This window comes from Mandrillus leucophaeus, unplaced genomic scaffold (genome assembly GCF_000951045.1).
Source record: "Mandrillus leucophaeus isolate KB7577 unplaced genomic scaffold, Mleu.le_1.0 Scaffold198, whole genome shotgun sequence".
In the NCBI taxonomy this organism is placed as follows: Eukaryota; Metazoa; Chordata; class Mammalia; order Primates; family Cercopithecidae; genus Mandrillus; species Mandrillus leucophaeus.
The window spans coordinates 1,124,074-1,148,166 of NW_012102009.1; the positions used below are offsets into that span (position 1 = coordinate 1,124,074).

Sequence of the window (24,093 nt, forward strand, 5' to 3'; positions counted from 1 at the left end):
GTTGGTGAGGAGAGAATACAAAATTATCTTAGGTAGTCTCTGGCTCAACAACATTATGTTATGGATGAAATACATTAAAATCAGCTAACTTTAATTTCTAGAAGTTTATTTCTGAGGCTCATGTATAGCACAATTTGCTCCACTGAATTATCTTTGACTATATAATTTTAAAGTCTGGAAAATATTGTGTTTTAGTAGTCACAGAAATATTATAATGAAAATTGAGTTCTATTTTCATTTGGAGTGAAAATGCATGCTAAGTTGAATTCAAACATTGAGTATAGTTTTCAATAAATTCTAAGATAAAAATAGCATATTTGATTCCCTAGAAAAGAGCAATGTTTCTATTTTATAGTGACCTTAATGCTAGTTGTCTTGATTTAAAGAGAATCAGGGTGAAACACATATATATCTCAGTACAACCAAGGGCCATAAATGGCAAATGCTGAGATGATTGATATTGTGATTTTTAAGTTTTATTTATTAAATTCAAACACTTTTTGATCATCTACTTTCCACAAAGAACTGTGACAGACTCTGAGAGGACTAAAAGGCATCAACTGAAATTTTAACATGCGTTTATTAAATTTATATGCAGATGACTACACTACTGCAATTACAGAAATGAGTAAGAACATACTCTCAAGATCTTACAATCATTGGTTAGGGTGAAAGTATTTCTTCTGTCTTTATGAAAAATTAAAAAGTTAGAAAATTTTGAAGTATTTTGCCACCTTAAAACAACTACCCACCCAACATTTGTACTAAAATAGGCTTTTGCTTGTTTTAAAAGAAATTCTAGATGAGTTTATATTTTTACAATACTGTATCTCATCTCAAATAAATTTATACATTCTTTACCCCATCTAAACTTGCATGCAAAATAAGAACCGGCAAGCCTTCAAACTTCAATCACAGTATTCCATAGGCTATATTTTAAATCTATTGCATTAGTTGAAATTTATTTTGCAGAGTATGTTAACAAATAGATTCTAACATTTAAAAAATCATTACGATTTTTTTCTGTTTTTTGTCTTCCAAATTACTCTGAGCAGTGAATTACTGGAGAGAAAATACCCACATCTAACATTGTGTCTGGTGCCAGTCTCAGATTTATGCCAAACGCCAGTAGGTATTCAAAAGTGTGGTCCCTTTAAAACAGCAGGCCGGATATCACCTTTCTGTCTTCAAAGATTCAAACCAGACTTCCAATCTGGGATTTCTCTACAGAGGGTTGGCTGCTTCCCAGTTAATGTGAGTTTTGTAAAATTTGCATTTCATGAGAACAGTGTTGTGTAAACATATATTGTGTCACTTTACCTGCTATTTACTGAAATCAGAGAGTTTAGCCTTCGAAATTTATGGTTCTCTGGAGCTATCATAAATCAATCAGTCATACGAATGGACTAGCTGTAGACTCGGGATATCAATAAAACTAGGCAGTGAAATTTGCCTATAATTATACTATATTTAGATTAATAGTTATTACTATCAAAAACATTTTTCCCCCAAAACACCTCAAGGGTAAAACAGAATGGTAAAGTTTTTTTCAGGATGATGAATTTTCAAACATTTCCAAGAGCATAATCACCTATTTTAAGTACTGTAAACTCTGTTATATTTCATTTGGATAAGTATCTAATAAGCAATTATTACATATCCTCTCATTTAAATTACCACTGAAAACTAGAAATAATCTTTATTTAATATGACTGTTTTTAACACCATATGGAAGAGGAAATAACTAAATGAAAATTGTTCACGTAAATGTGATGGGAGTGGGGGGGAGCAGTATTTCTTGACATGTGGCATGTCACTCAGGAAAGTAAAAGGCCCATCATATCCAAAATGCCAGCTTGGATATTCCCTTGCCACCCACTTGACGAACAGACATACCACATGGCATTAAATGCTGCAACCTTTCCTAAAAATGCCACTTGGATTGGTCCGCTGTGGTGAGTATATAAGAACTCTTGGTCTGTCTCTTGAGTTTGTGAGTTCAAAGGGAAGAATCTAGTAAATAACACTGGCTAAATTTTGCCCTCAGATGTTTGGCATAAATGATTTGTGAGGATATTGGAACCTTTGGCTGTTTTCACACCAATGAAATAAATTATGCTACTTGAAAAAAATTCTACAGAACATAATGCTACACAGTCACATTCGACTTTTTGCAAAAGTATCAAAGAATATCTTTTAGAAGCAGTGCTTATGAAGCCCTACATACTCCTCAGATATTTCCCAAGGATTTATTCTCTTGGCTAGTAGGAAAACAATCTTATTATTTTATTTATTCTTCATAAATACAATGTATATAATATAAAACATTTTGTGCACATGTTTCCAACAATTTCATTGTCTTTGCATCTTTCCATAAGGTAGTAGCTCATAACTCTTTCTGTGGACATGTATTTTCCAGTTTTCTACACTTTATGTGTTCATATGTTGTAAAAACATATTTAAAAATTGAATTACCAGTAAAAATATTGAATGTACAGGTCATTATGCTCCCACAAATGCAAAATACATTGAAAAATTATATAAACAGATAATTACATATGAAAGTAATATGAGGCATATATTTTCTTCTATTATTTATTTTCTCCCTAAAGAGTTCTAATTGATTAACTCTCAAAAGACAAAATGTAATTTTATAAAACCACTGTATTGTTCAGATTTAGGAGACAACCTAAGAAGATGATTCTGAGTAGGTAGGATTTTTGCTATTACTGTTATGTGAAAAAGACGGCACAATTAAATGACAGATTGTTACATATCTCCTTAACAAGAGGGGCAAACTGATACTACAAGCAGCCAGAACAACATAATTAAAATAGAATTCCAAGGTTATATTAATAGAGTAATAAGTTAATTAAAACCAAGATCAACTGAACTTTCTATTTACACCAGTTCAGACAGCCCAAGAGGAAAAGAACTCTATTTTAGAGACATATGTGACTCTTTGAGCTTCTGTCATCCAGGTGCCATTTCTGATGGAGCACATGTGCAATGAACAGTTGGCAAAGAAGGAAAAAGATTACTGTAGATGTATGTGCAGATAGTCTCTCTAATGATATAAAATACTTCCAGAAAGAGAGCAGGGCTTTGTCGTAAAATTAAAAATTTGCCATGACTTTTTGTTCTTTCTGAATGTGATTTGAGTATGTTTCTGTAAATAAGAATATATACTAAATTATGATGTATATAGAACAAAAACAGACTTAGTAATCTGGAAGTGATGGAATTATACACATAAATTGGCAATGACATTTGAAAAATTTAGGATCTGGTTTCCATTTCATCTAAATGTATCATGTATAGGGTGGCTGTCAAAGTAGAAAGATATATAAAAGTATCTAGTAGCACATATAATACTGCATTGCTAGGTAAGGTTCTTTTCTTGATATCCTATGCAACTATTTAAAATCATATGTCTGCAAACTGAAAATATTAGCAGAAAGAATTAAAGATGTTACAGGTTCAGTATTGAAGTTTTGGTCCCAAAGGGTGCTTTCATAAAGTTATTTATCTTTCATGCATTGATTGCTGCTTAGCTAATCTTCATCTTGGTCCAGATCAGGGTCAACATCTGTGGTGAGTCTGAGATAAAAGAAAGCATAGAAAGCCAGTAGTAGCGCCAATATAGCTGCAAGTACAAGGCCAACTTCCTGGGAAGAAAAAAAAAGTAGACTTGAAATTGATGAAAAAAGATTGGTTAATGTTATTAGTTTCACCAGATAATATAACCATATTATTCCATTGTCTAGAATTAATAATTTGAATCTAATAATCATATCCTTTTTATAATTTTTTGCCATTAAGAAACTTGTTTTGTGCTTGGCAAGTCCCAATGAAATGGCAAATACATCAGTGGGTGAGTCATTGGTATTATTATTTCTAGCTAATTTGTTTTTTCCTAATAGTAATACTAAAAATGTATCATTTTAATATATTTTTATAGTTTGGATATCAGGATGTTCGATACAAGCAATGCAGTTTGTATCTACACAGTTGATCTGTTTTCTATTTGAGTGTGTTTAACTTTATTTGTGGCTTCAACATATTCAGTATTAATGATAGCATTTGGGCACAGTTTTTTTTTTTTAATTATCATTCCTTTTCATTGTAAAGAAACAGTTGTAACTGGTCTCTAGATTATATTACAGTACAGTTTATCACAACTGTGAAGGATGGGTCCAGATTTTTCATTTGTGATGTGATATAGATTAAATTAATCAACTGTATTGAAATAATGATAAAAAGTTTATTCATATATTATAAAAATCATATTATCTCTCAAAAAGTATGTGTATGTATATATCTCTCTGTGTGTATACCTTCCAGAACTTTCTTAACATTAACATATCATTTGGCCAAATCAAAAAAAAAGCAAATAGAGTGCCAGTTCAGTATCCTAAAGGGCCTAATACTATATTCTAATTTCTACTGTGTATTATGCCCTTTACCTGGCACTGTTTTACAGAGAAGCAATTTATTTGCATTTACATGAATATAGTTTACATTTCACAAGAAGGTAGTCGGTAATAATAAACTTTAAAAGCATTAAAATGAATTTGGCTTATAATCAACATGGAATTTTTACATGAATGTTGAATTTATAAATAGATATTTTATACAGATTTTTAGTTTCACAATTATATTTATTTAGATGTCCAAACTATGAAAATAAATATTAATAAAAACCAAGAGGTTGAAAAACTCAGTGTCAAAAATTTTTGTAAGATTTCATTTTTTAAATCTAATATACCAATATAATGTCAAAGGAAAGTGAATTTTTTCTTTGTTGCAGTTGAAACACTTTGGCATCTCAAAAGGGCATGGCAGCATCAGACAGGTTTCATTTATTTTCTTATATCCACAGCTGTGCTCCCAGACCCATCTGGTTACACAGCTACTAATTTTAAGAGGATGTAATAAACAAGTGACACACAACTGCAAACTCCATCTGTTCTGTATAGTGGACAACAAAACTGTTCAACAGCAGTCCCCATTCACCCAATCTTAATGCAAGAATTAAGTTTGTACTCTTGATTGGAGGCCATGATTCATATCTTATTGATAATCAGTTCTAATTGCTGCTTTTCAATTCCTTGTCCTTAAAACAACTCTGTATCATTTCACTATATATTTTCAGAACACCCAGAGGCATGAAAAGGCATTTAAGGGGTAGGAGGCAGAGAATATTCATAGAATACCACTTCAGAAGACCCATTAATTCATTACATCTGTTCAATGTACAGTGTGGGTGTGGCTTAAAGGTACTAGGTAGAAAGGTACAGCCAATAATTTTCTTCAAAAATTATCTCTTCATTGAGGAGACAAGCATTGTAGAGGCTGAGTGTCTGGAGAGTTGAAACAATGGTAAAACTTGAAAATAATGCTTACAGGATGCTGGTGACACCAACCATAACTTAGAGACCTACAGGCATTTATGATTCCCTTGCCCCCTTTGGCTATTTTTAGCTTTAAATCATAAAGAACAAAAAAGAACAAACATAACATTTCAAGCTGGCTCATCCCAAGGGGTTGCTGGCAGGATCTGGTTGGCACTTGAATATTTTATTTACGTAACAAGACTAAAATTGTGATCCTTATTCTTTCATTATAATTATGCTTTTCATATAAACCTTTTAAATATAAAAATCAACTCATTAACAAATGTAAGTCCTTTCCATCTAAATGCTAGAAAATTGGTTTTTGCATTCTGAATAAAAGTTAGTGATGCTGTAATTCTTGAAAAATAATCTTTTAATTGAGCAGCAACTAAATAGCAAACTTAGTTGTGCAAACATTTTTTAGGTAGCACTCATTGCATTACTGGGTAATAAATTACGCGATTTTCTTTATATTTCTAAAACACAGAAAATAAAAAAGTACCTTCTTAGTAGAAATTAAGTCTAGGTTTCAGAACAATGTATTAATATCTTATGCGGATATTGCTAACTGTTCCCTCAGAACGCTTTCTATTACTAAACATACATTTACAAACAGCACTAAAATAGCCTCTGAGGGTTAAGCCCCTATTGTATAATTTTTCCTATCTCTAGCCCATGATTTCTCAATCAGTACTGTTTATTTGATATGGTAATTAAATCTATAAGTGATTTCTTGTATAAGCTCTTCCAAGATGATCATGTCTTATTCATCTTTCTTTTCACAGGTGCTATACTATTATAATATTTATTGTAATTTATAATAATGAAAGATTGAGTAAAATTTATATAATCTTTACACAGGGATATTGAAATTCATAATGTTTTTAAAACTTTACAACACTAATATGCATAATACTATCTCAAAGCCAATCTGAGAACATTTTGTAATATATAAAATGGCAACACAACGCTCACTCTAGGAGGGTATCTTAAGGCCGATGACAAACACTGAAGGAGAGACTGACTTACACAAAGTGGGAATGGCTAATTCAAACAAATGTTGTCTCAATCAGCTAATAATTCATAAATGACTTCTATGTGTTCAATTCAATGTTCAGTGTTTCTAGTGTATTATTGAACTCTCCTGACAACATTATGAGGTAAATGGCAAAATTTCCATTTTATAAATGTGCCAACTTAGACTTAGCTAGATCATGGCAAAACGAAGGGGCAAAGGAGATAGGATTCTAGGCCTCCTTATCCTGAGCTCAGTGCTGTTCTCATTGCTGTTATTCTTCTACCCATGCATCTGTTCATATTTTCTATAGATTTGAATTATATGAAGAGTATCTCTATGATTCATTCAAAATACTATGTAGTAAAGTGATAAGATATTACAATATTACGATCGTTCTATATCAACTAGATAAGAGTAAAATATGTTTGATGTTCATTAGTCCTTAGTTGCTTCTCTGACATTATCAATATGGATAAAATCACTCACTGGGGAAATTAAAAAGCATTAAATGGCAATTGCTGAAAGAAACTTTGTTATTTAAAATCCTATGCCAAAATGACAAGGCAATCAAAGTTTGACAGGGCAAACTAATTAGTATGCCAGATTTGAAATGTAAAACATCTTCAAGGTCCTGATTCTAAAAAGTTTCATATCATCTTAATAGGCTCTTCACATAAATTTTCAAGCCAAGTAAGTAATATTTAAGGTTAAGGTTTTTGTTTTCCACAGGTTTACAAATCAAAATGATATGCTAACTTATTAAAAAGGAGCTATATTCTGCTGTCAGTTTGAAAGTTTTCTATTGACACTTTAAATATTAAATAAAATCTAAGAAAAATGTTTTTTCCTAGAAAGATTAGCAAATTCTACAGTGTTTTGAAAAAGATACTAGATAACTGCACTATAAGGCAGGCCTTATCTCATACTGGGAACATTATTATTTCTTCAAATTTAAAGAATAACAACAATTATAGGAGCAAATGTATACAAAGGTGTGTGTATAAAGGTGGTATATAAATAAATAAATAGCTGCACTATTTCTCAAATCCTAATATCTAAATTCTCATCATATTGTGCCACAAGCGGTTTTTGTTACTCCATATTTTTCTAAGAAACAAACAAACTAACTAAAACAACAAATATCCCACTGTACTGTGAAAGATAAAAGTAAGTGACATATTGCCTTGGAGGGCAATGACAGACAATGTTCTCGCTTCAAGAAATGGTCATCAAGTAACCAAATGTAAAAGTTTAAAAAACTCAACACTGCTTTTTAAAAAAGTCACGTCATAAAGAATTTTTTTAATGAATGAAATTTCACATGAAATTAGAAAAATACTTCAAAAGATGAATCTTCTCTCGTTTGAACAAAAAGGCAATTTACTTTTCTTTTCAATAAAAACTGACACACAGCACTGAAGAAATGGTGTTGTGCAAACATACTGCATCACACGGCAATGCTTGATCAAAATCAGCAATCAGGAGCGAAAAGAAGGCAGTGTTTCGTGATCATAATAGCAAATTCTGGAAGACAACCAAATATATCATCTGGCAGTTCAACAGCTGTTACAGCTTGGTAGTAATACCTTGGCATTTGCTGTAAGCTATAACTCAGAAAAATTGATTTTTCATCTGCCAGATAAAACCCAAAATCTCCTTTTAACATGTTAATATTTAAATAAAATATATGTACTGGTCATTTTTGTTTTACACCTTTAATAGTAGAGTTGTCAAATTAATTCTTCCATTAATAGTTTAATTCAACTCTAAATACCTGGCAAAAGATTGACATGGTCAATAATTTAACTGCAATTTGTTGAGCTTCATTGTGTTAGCACATTAAATTAATATCTGCTAACATCATTCTCAGTTGTATTTATCCCTCTTAAGCAGATAAAACACTGGTATTCTGAAAGAACAAGTTTAGGAATGCCATTATAATTTCATCAGAGAGTACTGACAACAATAAAATAAGTAGAGTAAAATTACATATATTAATGATCTCAGTATATATAATTATAACTGCAATTTAAACAACTATAAAATGAAATTTATTGAAAAACGAAAGAAATTTCTGACGAACGCCACATACATCACTGAAATGTCTGAATAATACACACAGTAGCTAGAGAGAAAATAAATTGCACCTTTAAGTATAACTGATTCTCTTAAGTGACACCGTTTTAAGACCCTCCAAAATCTCAGAATGGGAAGGATGTTTTCCATTAAGTAAATTCTTTACAAAAACCTTCAAGTCTGGCATCCTATTTAGATTGTGAAATGTCATAAAACATTTAGAATTCAACATTTATGCAATCCAGTTTTAGAAAATGAAATGGCATGCACATATCAAATTTTAAAGTTATCAAATAGAGGTTTACCTTTATGCCTATTGCTGTTTTCTTTGCTTCTGCTTTTAATTTGGTTGCTCGTAAAATAGGTTTAGTTTTTTTATAATCCTGTTTACCTAAAAAGAAATAGTTTCAGACAATGAGTTATGCTTATATATAATTAAGTTTAACAATCATTTGAAATGTCAAAGAATGTTTAAATACAGTGAAACAGGGACACAGAGTTGCAAAGTCGTTTCCAGTTGTGGTAACCATAAACTTGTCACCAAAAGGTCAACTTTTCCTTCTCTCTTACTTTTTCAGGAAGAAGATACTGACGGACATCTTCGATTTGCTGTATAGTGAATGTCAAAAAAGATAACTTGTTTTACAGAACACAAAATTTAAAGTAAAGAAAAACCTTTTGGAAGCATTTGGAAACAAATGCATAAGTAAATGAGTATATATAAGATCCCATCAATAGGTAAAGTTAACTTTGTCTTCCGAAAAGTAACAGTTCATTATAAATGCATTTTATTATGGATACATTAAGCATTCAAAACATAAGTGAGAAATATCCCCAAGTTTTCTATATAATTATATTATGTAATTATATATACTGAGTAAAAGACTAAAGAAGAAACCTATAAATACTTAACTTTTAGCCTCACCTGAATTCATTAGAACAATATGTATTTAACTTTTATCTCCTCTTAATAGAGAACAAAATTAACATGGCTAGATAGAAGTTATAGGATAGCTACATTTAGATATTAGTTTGAATAATCTCTTCCACATTTCACAGCCAAAAATATGCGAAACTGAGTTGGTGCCACAAAATTTCCTTTGTGTATCATCTAGTGACTCCAGCAAAGAGTAAAAAAGTGGATTATACAGCCTGGGGAGAATATAGGTTTAACAACAAGAACCCGAGCAGTGAAAGCACTCATTAAAATGATATATCTTTTGTTAGCCAACTCTTAACTAGGAACTGAGGCAAAATGAGCCTCAAACATAAGTATAATATGTTATTCTCAGGAGGAGTTAATACATGATTGGATAATCTCTCTGGCTATTTTAGATTCTTATTTTGTTTTATTTTTATCCTTTTCCTTTCCTTTCAACGACCAGTTCCTTTACAAAACTCATCGCTACATTCCCTTCATCTAAATAATACAAATTCTAACTTTAATTTCCACACCTTCTTCACATTGAAATAAATTTAAAAGCAGTTGGTCTAAACTCAATTATATCATAAAAAATTTAATGTGCAATACATCTTAATGTGTCTGCTAATGATTCAAAAGTATCTTTAAAGTTTCATATAGAGTTTTAGAACTAGAAATGGTAGTCAAATGAGAGTGAAATGGATGGGCGTAGTGAAGAAACACTGTATTTGTGTCCATTAGACACATAAAAGTGTTTGTTTGGCTGGAAAGCAAGGTATTTTGTTTTTAAATGATTGTATGCTCTTTCCTTAACTGCTACTGTATAGTAATAACTCTGCATCAATGAGCATGCAGAAGAATAATAAATATTACTTGATGATGGGGTTTGATGATCTAAAAATGAGCCAATTGTCATAATATGTATCAAATGATCTAAATTTAAATAATGGAATGAACAAAATACAGAAAAATGTTACTCTGACCCATTTTAAATGAGCAATATTTAATTTTGATGAAAAAATCTTGACAAGTGTTCACTCTAATTTCACATCTCCACAGTCAAACTATTCGTGTCATTATTCCTGCTGAGATATAAACAGTTCAGAACAATGAAAATGGTGACACATCAAAGGCCTCCAGTCAGGGTTACAAAGCAAGCTTCTAACGAGAATTCTAAAAGATATTTGAAGATTGCGGACTTATCACAAAGCAATTTCTTATTTTATCCTGTATATGCCCTATAATAATCTCTTGATGTGATGGTGGGGTTAGGAGGGAATAAACAGATGCAAGAGGATTATCTTAACTCATACTTTTTATACAGATATGAAATATTTTGGATAATGTATCTGTCATAAAACACACTCAAATATCTAAGAGTTAATACTAAAATGAGAATTTATCACTCTACTTCAACTGCCATAAAACCATTGGTTAAATATTCTATTCTAATATTCTATTTCAATTCAACTCTTATATTCTTAGAGAATAATACTTCCAGATTTGTATTCAAGTTGATATTAACATTTGAAACTGTACTGATAATAAAAAGACAGTATTAAAAGTTATTGTATACCTGGTACTTTTCCAAGCAGTGCATCTGTCATAAATTTAGTATTCTCCTTGTCGACTAAGATATCCAAAAATGTATATTGTAAAATGTGGTTTTAGTTTACTAAGTGAAAACATTTACAGGAGTGTCTGCTAAGTTCTTTATAACTAAAACCAGATCGTTCCATTGTACCCAAAGAGGTTTTCAACATTATTTATGGCTTCAAGAAAGATACCTATGCCCACATGATGGTAAAAAATATAAAATATAGAAGTCCCTGCCTTCTGAGTACTTACACCCAGGGAAAAACACACACACACACACACACACACTTACATAACCTAAATTTTATATGTAGACTGTTTCTTGAACAACTGATTCTGATTTTGGTTGTATCAGTGATGCAATAACCAAAGTAGCTATTTGACAGCTGCTCATTAAATCGTATGTGGAGAGAAAAACTTGATAATTCAAGCCTCTGAAGCCAATCTGGGGCCTCAATCAAGTCCAGTGTCTGAGCTTCCCTAGGAACAGGTCTACTGCATTTTTCTGAGTATGAACTACTCTTTTAGTTCTTTATGCGTTTCATAATTTTAAATTGAAAATCAAACATATTTGATAACGTAACGTGGAAACTCTGCAAATTAGATCACTCCTGAGGTTTGTTGTTACTGTTATTTGCTCTTTGTTGTTGTTGTTGTTAGAATACCTTTGTTTAGTAACTTTTCCGAACTAATTCTATAAAGACTGTATTCAATAGTATATGGTCACTGGAGTCTCTGCACAGTTACCTTAGTGGTCATCTGCTGTGGTTTGAATGTTTCCCACACAATTCATGTTGGAAACTTAATTTCCAGTGCAACAGTTTTGAGAGGTGGGATCTTTAAGAGGAGAGTGGATCAGGAGGACTCTGCTCTCATGAATAAATTAATGCCATTATTGTGAGAGTGGGTTAATTATCACGGAAGTTAGTTCATAATAGAAAGATAAATTTGGCTTACTTCCTCATTCTCTCTTGTGCATGCTCTTTTGCCCTTCTGCCTTCCACCATGGGGTAGTGCATTCACAAGGCCCTTGCCAGATGCAGGCCCCTTAAGCTTAGACTTCCCAGTCTCCACAATTGTAAGAAATAAATCTCTGTTCTTTATATATTTTCCAATTTCAGAGGTTTTGTTATAGCAGCACCAAATGGACTAAGACAGAAAACTGGTACCAAGAAGTAGGGGTGCTGCTATAACAAACACCTGAAAATGTGGAAGTGGCTTTGGAAATGTGCAACGGGGAGGGGGCTGGATGACTTTGAACGAGCAGGCTAGAAAAACCCTGTATTGCTATGAAGGAAGCATTAAATGTGATTCTGGGGGTGCTCAGAAGAAATGGTGAGCTGTAAGGAAAGTCTGAATTTTCTTAGGGGTTATTTAAGTGGTCATAATCAGAATATTCATAGAAACATGAAAAGTAAAGGCCATTTCGATGAGGTCTCAGATGGAAATGGGGGACATCATATTGGGACGTGGAGTAAAGGCCATCCTTGTTATAAATTGGCAAAGAACATAGCTGAATTGCTTCCATGTCAAAGACTTTATATGGAAGACAGAATTTATGAGCAATGGACTAAAGTATCTGCTAGAATAAATTTCTAAGCAAAATACTGAAGGAGTTGCATGACTGCCTTTGACCTCATATAGTGAGCAGTGCAAAAAAAAAGAAATGATTAAGAGGTAAAATTTACAATTAAAAGAGAAACAGAAGGGAAAGATATATAAAACTCTCAGCCTGGCCATGTAAAGAATTTTTTAAAAGTGTGTTGAGGAGAGAATACTAAAGGCATGACCAAGCAACCCTTTGCTAAAGAGATTACTAGGGAGAGAAGAGGACCAGGTGCTATTCATCAGGAGAATGAAAGACCCCCAAAGGCATTTCAGAGATCTCTGAGTCCAGAAGATCTTAAGGGCAAGGTCTCCATAGAGGCCTCCAGGCTACCTCTGTATTCGCTACTTGGAGTTGCCTGGGGACTCTGTTTCTCACATTCCATCACAGCACCCCTCAGTCATGCCAGCTGTGGCTTCAGCAGGCCCAGGTGAAGCTTGTGCTGCAGCTCCAGGAGGCACAAGGGGTAAGTCTTAGCAGGGTTCATGTAGTGCCGATTCTGCAGACCTGCTGATTTCATGAGCTGTGAGGCCATGGAGGCCTCCAGCTAGATTTCAAAACATGTTCTGGACAGACTGGGGGCCCAGGCAGAAACTTGTTGCAGGGATGAAGCCACGGCAGAGAGCCCTGACTAGGGCAATGCCTAGTGAAGCCACAGCAGAAAAGCCACCTCAGAGACTCAAGTATTACAGAGCTACCAGTGTGCAGTTGCAGCCTTGGAAAGAACCAGGCAAAAGACTCCAACCTCAGAGAGCTGCTAGGTCTTTGAGCCCAGTAAAGCCATATGGGGAGGGTTGTCTGAGGTCTTGGGGGCCCAATGCCTGCCCCAGTGTGACCAGGATGTGGAACGTGGAGTCAAAGGATATTATTGTCCAGCTTTAAGATTTAATGTCGTTTTCCCTGATGGGTTTTGGACTTGCTTGGAATCTGTTACTCCTTTTTTCTTGACTATTTCTCCCTTTTGGAATGGGAATATCTGTGGTATGCTTGTGCTAACATTGCATTTTTTTTCTTTTTCCTTTTTTAAATGTTGTTTCACCCGTCTCCCAGGTTGGAGTGCAATGGCGCGATGCTGGCTCACTGCAACCTCCGCCTCCCAGGTTCAAGCAATTCTCCTGCCTCAGACTCCAAGTAGCTGGGATTACAGGCATGCACCACCACGCCTGGCTAATTTTTGTATTTTTAGTAGAGATGGCGTTTTGCCGTATTGTCCAGGCTGGTCTTGCACTTTTTGGTATCCGGATTTCCTTTCTTTTGGGTATATACCTAGCAATAGCGTTGCTGGATCATCTGGTAGCTCCGTTTTTAGGTTTTTGGGGAACCTCCAAACTGTTTTCCATAGTGCTTGCACTAATTTACATTCCCACCAACAGTGTATGAGGTTTTCCTTTCCTCCACATCCTCACCAGCATTCGTTCTTGCACCTTTTGGATAAAAGCCATTTTAACTGGGGTGAGATGATATTTCATTGTATTTTTGATTTGCATTTCTCTGATGATTAACGGTTTTGAGAACCTTTTCATATACCTGTTTGCAATTTGTATGCTCCTTTTGAGAAATGCCTATTCAGATCTTTTGCTCATTCAAAACTCAGATTATTAAACTTTGTCCTATTGGGTTGTTTGAGCTCCTTATGTATGCCAGTTATTAATCCTTCGTTAGATAGTTTGCAAATACTTTCTCCCATTCTGTGGGTTGTCCTTTTCACTTTATTGACAGTTTCCTTTGCTGTGCAGAAGCTTTTTAATGTGATGTAATCCCACTTCTCCATTTTTGGTTTGGTTGTCTGTGCTTGTGAACTACGATTCAAGAAATCTTTACCCAGTCCAAATTCCTGGAGAGTTTTCCTTTACTAGTTTCATAGTTTGAGGTTTCAGTCTTTAATCCATTTTGATTTGATTTTTGTATATGGTAAAAGATAGAGTTCTAGTTTCTGTGTTCTGAATATAGATATCCAGTTTCCACAGCACCATTGTTTGAAAGGACTGTTCATTCCTTAATGTATGTTCCTAGTACCTTTGTCAAAAATGAGCTCACTGTGATGAAATAATTTGTTTCTGGGTTCTCTATTCTGTTTCATTGGTGTATGTGTCTGGTTTTATGAGAGTAGTATGCTGTTTTGGTTGCTACAGTTCCGCAGTATAATCTGGAGTCAGTTAATATGATTCTTCCAGATTTGTTCTTTTTGCTCAGGATGACTTAGGCAATTCTGAGGCTTTTTTGATTTAATATGTTAGGATTCCTTTTTCCATTTCTGTAAAGAATTTCATTGGCATTTTGATAGAGATTGCATTGAATTTGTAGTTTGCTTTGGGTAATATAAACAATTTAGCAATACTGATTTTTCCAATAAAAAAACATGGAATATTTTTCCTTTTTTTGTGTGTGTTCTCTTCAAATTTTTATCATAGTTTTATAGCTTTCATTATAGAAATATTTAGCTTCTTTGCTTAAGTTTATTCCTAGGTATTTTGTTTTATTTGCAGTTATTGCAAATGGGATTACTTTCTCGATTTTTTTTTTCAGACTCTTTGCTGTTGGCATATGGAAATCCTGCTGATTTTTGTATGTTGATTTTGTACAAAAATCAACTCTTGCAACTATACTGAAATTGCTTATTAGTTTTAATAGTTTCTCATAAAGTCTTTTGTTTTTTCCAAATAGAAGACCATATCATATGCAAACAAGGGTAATTTGATTTCTTCCTTTCCATTTTGGATGTCCTTTATTTCTTTCTTTTATCTGATTGCTCTATTTATGACTTCCAGTACTACGTTGAATAACAGTAGTGGAAAGTGAGCAGTCTTGTCTTGTTCCAGATCTTAGAGAAAGGGCTTTCAGTTTTCCCCCATTCGTATGATACTAGCTGTGGGTCTATCATATACAGTTTTTATTAGGTTGAGGTACGTTCTTTCTATACCCAGTTTTTTTGAGGGGTTTTTTATCATGAAGAGATGTTAAATTTTTATCAAATGCTTTTTCACCATTAATGAAATGTTTATACAGTTTTTGTCCTTCATTCTGTTGATATGATGTATCACATTGTTTGATTTGTGTATGTTCAATTATCCTTGCACCCCTGGGATAAATCCCACTTGCTCATGGTGAATAATATTTTAATGTGTTGTTGGACTTTGGTTTACCAAAATTTGGTTGAGGATTTTTGCATCAATGTTCATCAGGGATACTGGCCTGTAGTTTTCTTTTTTAAATGTGTTCTTGTCTGCTTTTGGTATTACAGTAATACTGGCCTTGTAAAATCAGTTTGAAACCATTCCTTTCTCCTCTATTGTTTGGAAGTTTGAGTAGGATTGGTATTATTTCCTCTTCAAATGTTTGGTAGAATCCAGCAATGAAGCCATCGGGTTCTGGGCTTTTCCTTGTTGAAAGATGTATTATGGCTTTGATCTCATTACTTGTTATTGTTCTATTCAGGTTTTGGATTTCTTCATGGTTCAATCTTAGTGAGTTGTATGAGTCTAGGAATTTATCCATTTCCTCTAGGTTAACTAATTTATTGGCATTCAGTTACCCAAAGTAGCTTCTACTTTTTTTTTTCTCTGAAATATCACTTGTGATACCTCCTTTTTCATCTCTGATGACATGTGCCCCAAGTCCACTGGTTCTGAGTCCAGCACAACACGAGGACTTGCCAAGGAATTGCAGTCCTTGTGGCCTAGACTGCCTTTCACATTTATCTAGGATCCCAGAGGCTTTTAGTCCATGGTGATGGGGCTTGCTAAAACTCAGGTTCGTACCACCAGGATAGAAGACTTGCCTCTGGCTAGGGCTAGTCTAAATGCTCCCTCTGTGGGCACTAGCTAAATTCTTCCCTGTGTGGCTTTCCACTGTGACAGGGCAGCACTGAGTTCCAATGCAAATTCCCACAATCACTGCACTCTCCCTCCTGCAAATGCACAGATTCTCTCTCAACACCACATGGCCAATGGTGAAGTATGGGAAAGGGGTGGTGTAGGTGACTCAAGATTGTCTTTCAAATTCTCTTCAGTGCCTCTTTCCTTAATATGATGTTAAAGCCAGGTACCGGTTCACTTGTTTTTTGCTTCTTATGAAGGTGCTTTTTTGTATGGATAGTTGTTCAGTTTGGTCTTCCTGGGGGGGGGGAATGATCACTAGAGGATTCTGTTCAGCCATTTTGCTCATGAGGCTAATTTCTTATATACAGCCTATATGTAAGTAATTTTATACAATTTCAATGTGAAAATCTGTCCTTCAATTAGTGTATTTAGGTGTTCACATTTAATAAAACTATTGATATGTTTTCATTAAGGTCTAACATTTTATTGTTTGTTTTTCTTTGTTCCCTTGATTTTGTTGCTCTTTCATTTTCCTTCTTTCTGGATTACTTGAACACTTTTTAGCATTCCATTTAAATTATGTATTGTGATTTTGACTCTAGATCAATGTTTTAATGGTTGCCCTAGAAATTATAAAATATATACCTAACTTTCCAGACTAACTCAAATCAATTTTTATTCAATTTCCTATTTTTAAATATATTCTAAATTATGTTCAAAATTTTAACATTTTAAAAACTTTAGTAATCCAATACATTTCACATTTTAATGTAATGGAAATAAGAAATGCATTCATTTTTAGTGTTGGTTTTCCTAATTATTATTTATATCATTTGACTTTGCTGTGCTCATTTAAGAGCAGCTTCAACATTTGTCATTGTTATGGAAGTTTTATCCAGACAGTAGATTTTTTTAAATAATTCAAGCACTTACATGTCTACATATAAAGAATTATATAAGTGAATATACTATTGTAGCATAGGTGTTTTTGATAATTAAATGCCAGGCAAGATATTGGTGTCTCTGCTTGATGCATATTCTTATTATAGCCTAATAGTTTTGCTATAAAAAGTGAAAGGTACATGCATAGTTAGGAGGATTATTATACCCTGGTTGCTGACATTTTATATTAATAATAAAAACTGCAGGCTCTATGTGCCTGTGATTCTGTTGCAGAATAAAATTTCCTATTGCTCTTCTCATGTTGTGATCAGTTTAATTGAAGAGTATCCTGAAATTGCTTGATCTATACTAAGATACCTATCATATTTAACTATTTATTTCTATCAATAATTTTTTCCCAATAGTGTGTGACCAAAACAAAGCACAGAAATGAGTATTACGTTCAGGTTGATAACTAATGTGTAAATGAAACAGGTCAAGTGCCTGTTAATCCAACCCTTGTGTAAAAGACAAATAATAAACAAACAAAAATTGTTCAATTTATCAGGTGATAAAAAGCACTAAAAAGAATACACTTGTCAACGGGCAGACAATGATAGCAAGATATGTATTGTTTTAGATATGGCAGTCAAAGAAGTACTCCTTAATAAGATTTCATTTGAGCTTATACTCGAATGGAGTTAGGAAAGAAGCCATGTGGGTAGATGATAGAAACAATTTCAATATTAGAAATATCAAAGTGCAAAGATCCAAAGACCACTAATTCCCAGAAGGAGTTTAACAGATCAGTTTATTTAAAAAAATCAATTCCTAATGGCAGACTCAGTGATCCAGAACAGACCCTGTGTTCATTTCCCAATTTTTGAATACATGGGCTCAAATGATAATGGAAACAGACAGGATCTCCAGCTTGGCTCCCCAATATGTGATCTAACAGCTATTTTGTTAGTGAGTGTGAGGTAGAACTATTACTCCCTTTCTTTACTAAAAAAGAAAAGGAAATGTATACTCCTGGGAAATTTCAGAGGTTGACTATATGATGAAAAACTTTATATATGCAGTCACACTGATTATTTTCACTTGCCTGTTTATTTCCTCACTGTGATTCATTATATCATGGAAACCAACTGAGTACTACTGAAAATTTAAAATTATAGTAGAATTTTCTTACTGTACCAGAATGACAAAGTCCCTAGCACATGGCAATAACTAGTTAATTAACTAACCAAGCCAATGCATTTTTCTCAGACCTGATCACAGATACTGCAAGAGGCTGTCTGTCCTTACTGGAAAGGACAGCAGTATACTTACAGTCCTACTGCAGGAGTAGGTAAACTCCACATCTCAGTTTTAAAAACATGATTCACAGAGATTTTAACTGCTTCACAACCACACAGTATATCACAATTACAATGATATGATATAAGTCTTGGAGAAGCCTTGGAAAGTGTCTGAGACACCTCATTCAGATATATACATAAGAGAGACAATAATAAACATTCTTTTAAAAGAGCTTTGCTACCTAAATCTAATTTATGGAGGTCTGCATGTTGGAATTGTCTCCCAGAATTAAAGATTAACTTGCCACACCCTATTTACCATTACCATCACCAGCAAGCATGGTGCATAGGCTCAACTTCTTAAAAAAACAAAAACAACACTCACATTACTTGAGTATGTCACACATCCATACTTACGATACAACACTCTTCTACTAGGTATATGTTGCAGGGAAACTTGTACATGTAAACCGATGAACAGACATGTCTAAAAATATTCATAGAAGCATTGTTCATAACAGCATTCATAGAAAAAAAACCAAGAATAATCGATAACTGTCCAAAACCCGGAGACTGAAAGAAAAATACCAGTATATAGAAACAATGGAATGCCATAAAGCATAGAAAATGAATGAACTATATCGACAGCCATCAACAAGGATAAAACTCTAAAACATGATATTCAGTAAAAGCAAATTTTGTAACAATATATACAACATGATTTCATTTATATAAAGATCATCTATATAAACTGACAAAACTAAATTATAGATTTCTGACACAAATTTAAGTGGAAAGTACTTAAAGATAATTAATACAAAATTAATATTGTGGTTATCTCTCGGAAAGATGGAGGGCATTGCAATTATGATGGAGTACATAAAAGGCTTCTCAGCTATTGGTGTATTTTCAATGTTTAACTTGGATGATGGATACATGGTTGTTCATGTTCTTGTTTTTTAAACCTATAGTACCTATTTTATCTATGTAGGGGACCTGAAAAGCTCCTAGAGTTGAGTAGAGCATGGAACAATAAAAGGCTCTCCAGTAGATTGCTGTGACAGATACTCTATCTCTTGGAGTCTATGACATAGTAGAATCAGTGGGATCTGAAGTACTGTTAGCTAACTGAGACACAGAAGCTACCCTTCAGCAGGTCCGAATAAAAGAAAAGTGTCAGTCTCTAGGCTTTTGGAACAGTGCCATACCCCCTTCGGCAAGTAGCAGCTGCTAAGAAACAACTCCTGGATTGCTACCAAAAGGATGGAGAACTGACTACCTTGTCATGAGACTCAGGAATCATCTGGCCTGAGCTACCAGTCATGAACTGGAGGTTATCTAGTTCAATAAACTACAAGATTAGGTACACAATTTTAACATTAAAAATGTTTGTAGATAGACCTTTATCATATTCTCACACCAGCTAGAAATAGACTGCTATGGTATTAGAGCAATCATTGAAGATGGACCCAAAGGACAACGAAAAAGGGAAATTGTCCCAGTGGCCAAAGTTTGAGTAGTGTATTTTGTTCGGTTTGGAAACAGAGGTAACCTAACAAAAGATACAATGCTAGTTCTCCTGAATTGAAAGCTGAGCCAGCCACCTAGGCAGTCTGAATTCTACATACCTGTGCGCAAACTACTAAAATGCGCAATCATAGTGTTGGCTGAGGTAATTTGTGCTGATTATCAAGATCCGTTGAAATGGTTTGTTAATACATAGCGCATGCCAAAAGGAATATGGGAAGAGGTAAGGAAATTCCTGGGACAACTCAAGTATGACTTCAACCAATCATAAAATTTAATACCATTTAAAAATTTTTAAAGGCAAAGACCCTCAGCAAACTAAGATTCTTGAACTGAGATTCAAACTAAGAATATCTAAAATGAATACTGAAGGGAAGTCATGAGTTACAACTATTATGACCAACTAGAGAATTGAGAATGATAGCCTGAACCTGTATTTCTTTGCTTGCTCCTAGAATGTAACACTCATCTTCCCCATACAATCAATTTCCCTGTAAAGTCACCATTATCAAAATTTTAAAAACACTTCTTCCTCTTCCTTTAGGCCAAATCACAACATAATAAAAGGAAGACTACTAACACGGTGAAACCCCATCTCTACTAAAAATTTAAAAAAAAAAAAAAAAAAAAGAATTAGCCGAGCGTGGTGGCGGGTGCCGAGATGGCGCCACTGCATCCAGCCTGGGAGACAGAGCGAGACTCCGCCTCAAAAAGAACAGCAGCAGCAAAAAAAAATCCTGGACTTAGTGAACAGCAGCTCAAGCTTGTTTGGGATGTATGTTTGGGTAGCTGTGGAGGATGCTGGAGACATCCTTAGATCATTTTCAGAATTATTTTCATTGTAAATGACAGAAATCCATCTTGAAATAACTTGAAAATGGGAGAGAAAGAGATTGAGATTGATTGATTGATTGATTCCAAAAGACAAGGGAAAAGGAAAATTTGTGTAGGGATTGACATAAGTTGAAATTTTGACACTGAGGGACTTTCTCTTTCTACCATCATTTCTATTTCTTGTTTTTCTCTGGAATCATGGCTATTTCCATCTGTGGCTCACATCCTATAAAACTAAGACGAAAGTGGAATAGATACTTCAGCCTGGGATCATTTTAAACATCGTTCTCAGGCCCTAAAAGATTACCTTTGTGAATGGTTTCTTCCAATTGCATAAGACTAACATTCACTTAACAACGTGTGTATAGCCACCAATTCAAGCAAATTTAACAAACCAAACTAGTTCTTCTCTGTGTCCTCCTGTTAAATATGGTTTAAAAATATATACTTGAAAACTCAAGGTACACAGTCAACAGAATTTCCTGCTTCAAGTCTTAAACAGGGATTATGAGTATTAACTAAAAGGAAAGTCGTCATTAAAAAATAAACATTAATATAAAAGAATTTTCAAATTATTTCTGGAGTTTTTGATAGCAAAGATGGTAGCACAGAAATTCACAATTTTTACTTGCATATACTATGCAGACAATCTGTAGTGTCAGCAGTTTAAACAAAATACTTTAAAAGCAATTTTAAGTTATAATTTCTAATTAGTAAATATCATCTGTGTTAAAAGTTCCTTTGCTTATATATTCACTAAGAATAAAACATGTTTAACTCTGGCATTAGTGCTGTCCCTGTAAAACACACACACACACATACACACACACATTTAAGTGCATACAAAGAGATCTACGAAAACATATATTAATATTAATAGATATAAAAACATATTTAATAAAAATAATAACTGTTTAAATACCTTATAGTTATCATTTACCATTCCTCATATTATACTATTTTAGGGATGGATACAGTCATTCATATGTTCTAAAAAGTTATCTATGCCAGACATCATTTCATGTTTAAAGCAATCATTTTAACTATGACATGGTTTTTCATGGGAGTGTCCTTAGTTTAATTTAAAAAAAAAAATAGATTACTTTACTGCTTTTGGCTTTTTGCTGTTCAATTCCTTACCCTTGCCCAGAAACAAGACTGTATCTTTGCCCTTTGTTGATATTGCTGCTCAAGCTCATTATCACGTGAATATCTGGTTATTGTTTTATAAATGTTCATTTTCTAGAAGCTCACTGTTTCTTTCTTTCTCAACAGTCGACTTTACACTAGCCACACGCATTATCATCATGTGGCAGTACTGCTCTTCCTCTGCCTTTGCTGCTTTAAAAATTAATGCACTGTTATTTTCTGAATACTGCATAAGCTGCTTATGAGTACATTATGCTATCAAGCAAGCACATGCAGAAAAGCTTCCTAAACTGTTATTCTTTCAATGAAAATACAGCTGGTTCTGCTTCAAAGGCACATCTTTTCACCTGCAAATGGACTTGCTCCTGCACTTATTCCTCAATTCATTGTCTTTTATTTGTGTCTAGAAATCTTTAATTGCCTTTAATTAGAAAAAAGTAAATTCAGTGCTTTAATCTTGCAAATACATTCAATCATAATTCTGTCTGGGATGAATACCAAGTTCTATTCACTGTCTGATCTCTATAACAAAGATATATAATTTATTGTCCATTTATGTAGACCACACCAATTAAGATACAATAGAAAAGCGGAGAGATAAGAGTCAAAATATTTGAAAAGAAAAATTTGCAATCTAAATTTAATTACTCAAATGAATTATTGGAAGATGAGTTATTTACAGCATGCCAAAAATACTGGCAAATAATATTTGGTAATCAGCAATGAAGACTTTTATATTTCCTTCAACATTTTTAGAAAAAAATCTCATCAAGTGCTTCAAATCCCTCCTCCCTTCGTCAAAAAGCAACACACTACTTGGAATCTTACTTTTCTTGTATTACCTAAATTACATATAAAAGTAATACAATTTGTTATATAAAGTAAATTTGCAACTGCCATATGAACACAATTTTTAGTTACTGTATTGCAAACTACAAATATCTAAAGAAGACTCACTACAAAACTGGGAGTCAATAGTCTTTTGTATGGAATCTTGTTAAAAAACTTTAGTAAATATGTCAGTAAACAAATGGCCTGCATTTTAATACCTTCAAGATGAATAAAATTACAAATGCTCACAGGAAAATAACTAAGTAAAACATTAACCAATCCAATTGATAAAATGAAAATAACTACAAAACCAGAAATAATCCAGTAGATTACCATCAGCATAACGTACCTTTACATTTCATAAATCATGCAAAGGATGACAATTTTCTTAAAGAAAAAAAGCAAGTATTATCTACAAAAGCAAACCACGCAAAAAGTAAAACTTTTCTCAAAATCATTTGGAGATATCCAGAATATAGAGAGCAGGCTGGTAAATTCATCATTGAAAATAAAAATCTCGTGCAAAATTTTCATTTTAATTTCGTTATAGAAACAGTTCAAACCAATGATAATTTTTCAATGCTTGGACATAACAGCTTGTCATACATTACCATTACAGAAAACATATCATCATTTAACACCACATTAAGTACTAAGAAACAAGCACTAAGCTTAAAGCTGCTAAAGATAAACCAAGTTGCTCATAAAATATAAATTAATTTCCAAGAAAATTCATATTAACAATGCTAACCAAGCAACAAGTTATACATGGAGGGGAATTATAGTTAAATAGAAGATGTTACAAATAATATCAATCTTGAGTTTGCAATTAGTACACAAAAAAAGTCCACAAACATTTAAGAAGTGGTTATATGCAAGGTACCCATGGGGATGTAGAGAAGTAAAAGAAAGACAAACAACAAAAAGAATAACAGGAATCTAAAATGCAAAATTAAGAGAAATTGAACAACATATTCCAGTAAATATTCAATTTAGTTAAACATACTGCTTACTATTTCAAGAAAAATGATAAAATACTTAAATTAATGTAAACAGTTTAGGTTAAACAAAGGGCATATAAAATTGTAATCAACTAAGAATTAGGACAGTTGCTTTATTGATTATTTAAATATTTAT

At 33.3% G+C, this 24,093-nt stretch overlaps 1 protein-coding gene across 10 annotated transcripts in view; it reads right to left on the minus strand.

Moving 5' to 3' along the window:
- Window positions 1-451: 451 nt before the first annotated feature.
- Window positions 452-24,093, minus strand: part of TRIQK (triple QxxK/R motif containing) — a 69,706-nt gene continuing 46,064 nt past the window's right edge. For all 10 annotated transcript variants that reach the window (XM_011978624.1, XM_011978625.1, XM_011978620.1 and 7 more), the window contains 2 exons: window positions 8,796-8,881; window positions 452-3,668 (listed from right to left, as the gene is read on the minus strand). In XM_011978624.1, coding sequence (XP_011834014.1) covers window positions 3,555-3,668; window positions 8,796-8,881 — 200 coding nt within the window. In that variant the 3' untranslated portion in view covers window positions 452-3,554. The remainder of the gene's footprint in view (window positions 3,669-8,795; window positions 8,882-24,093) is intronic.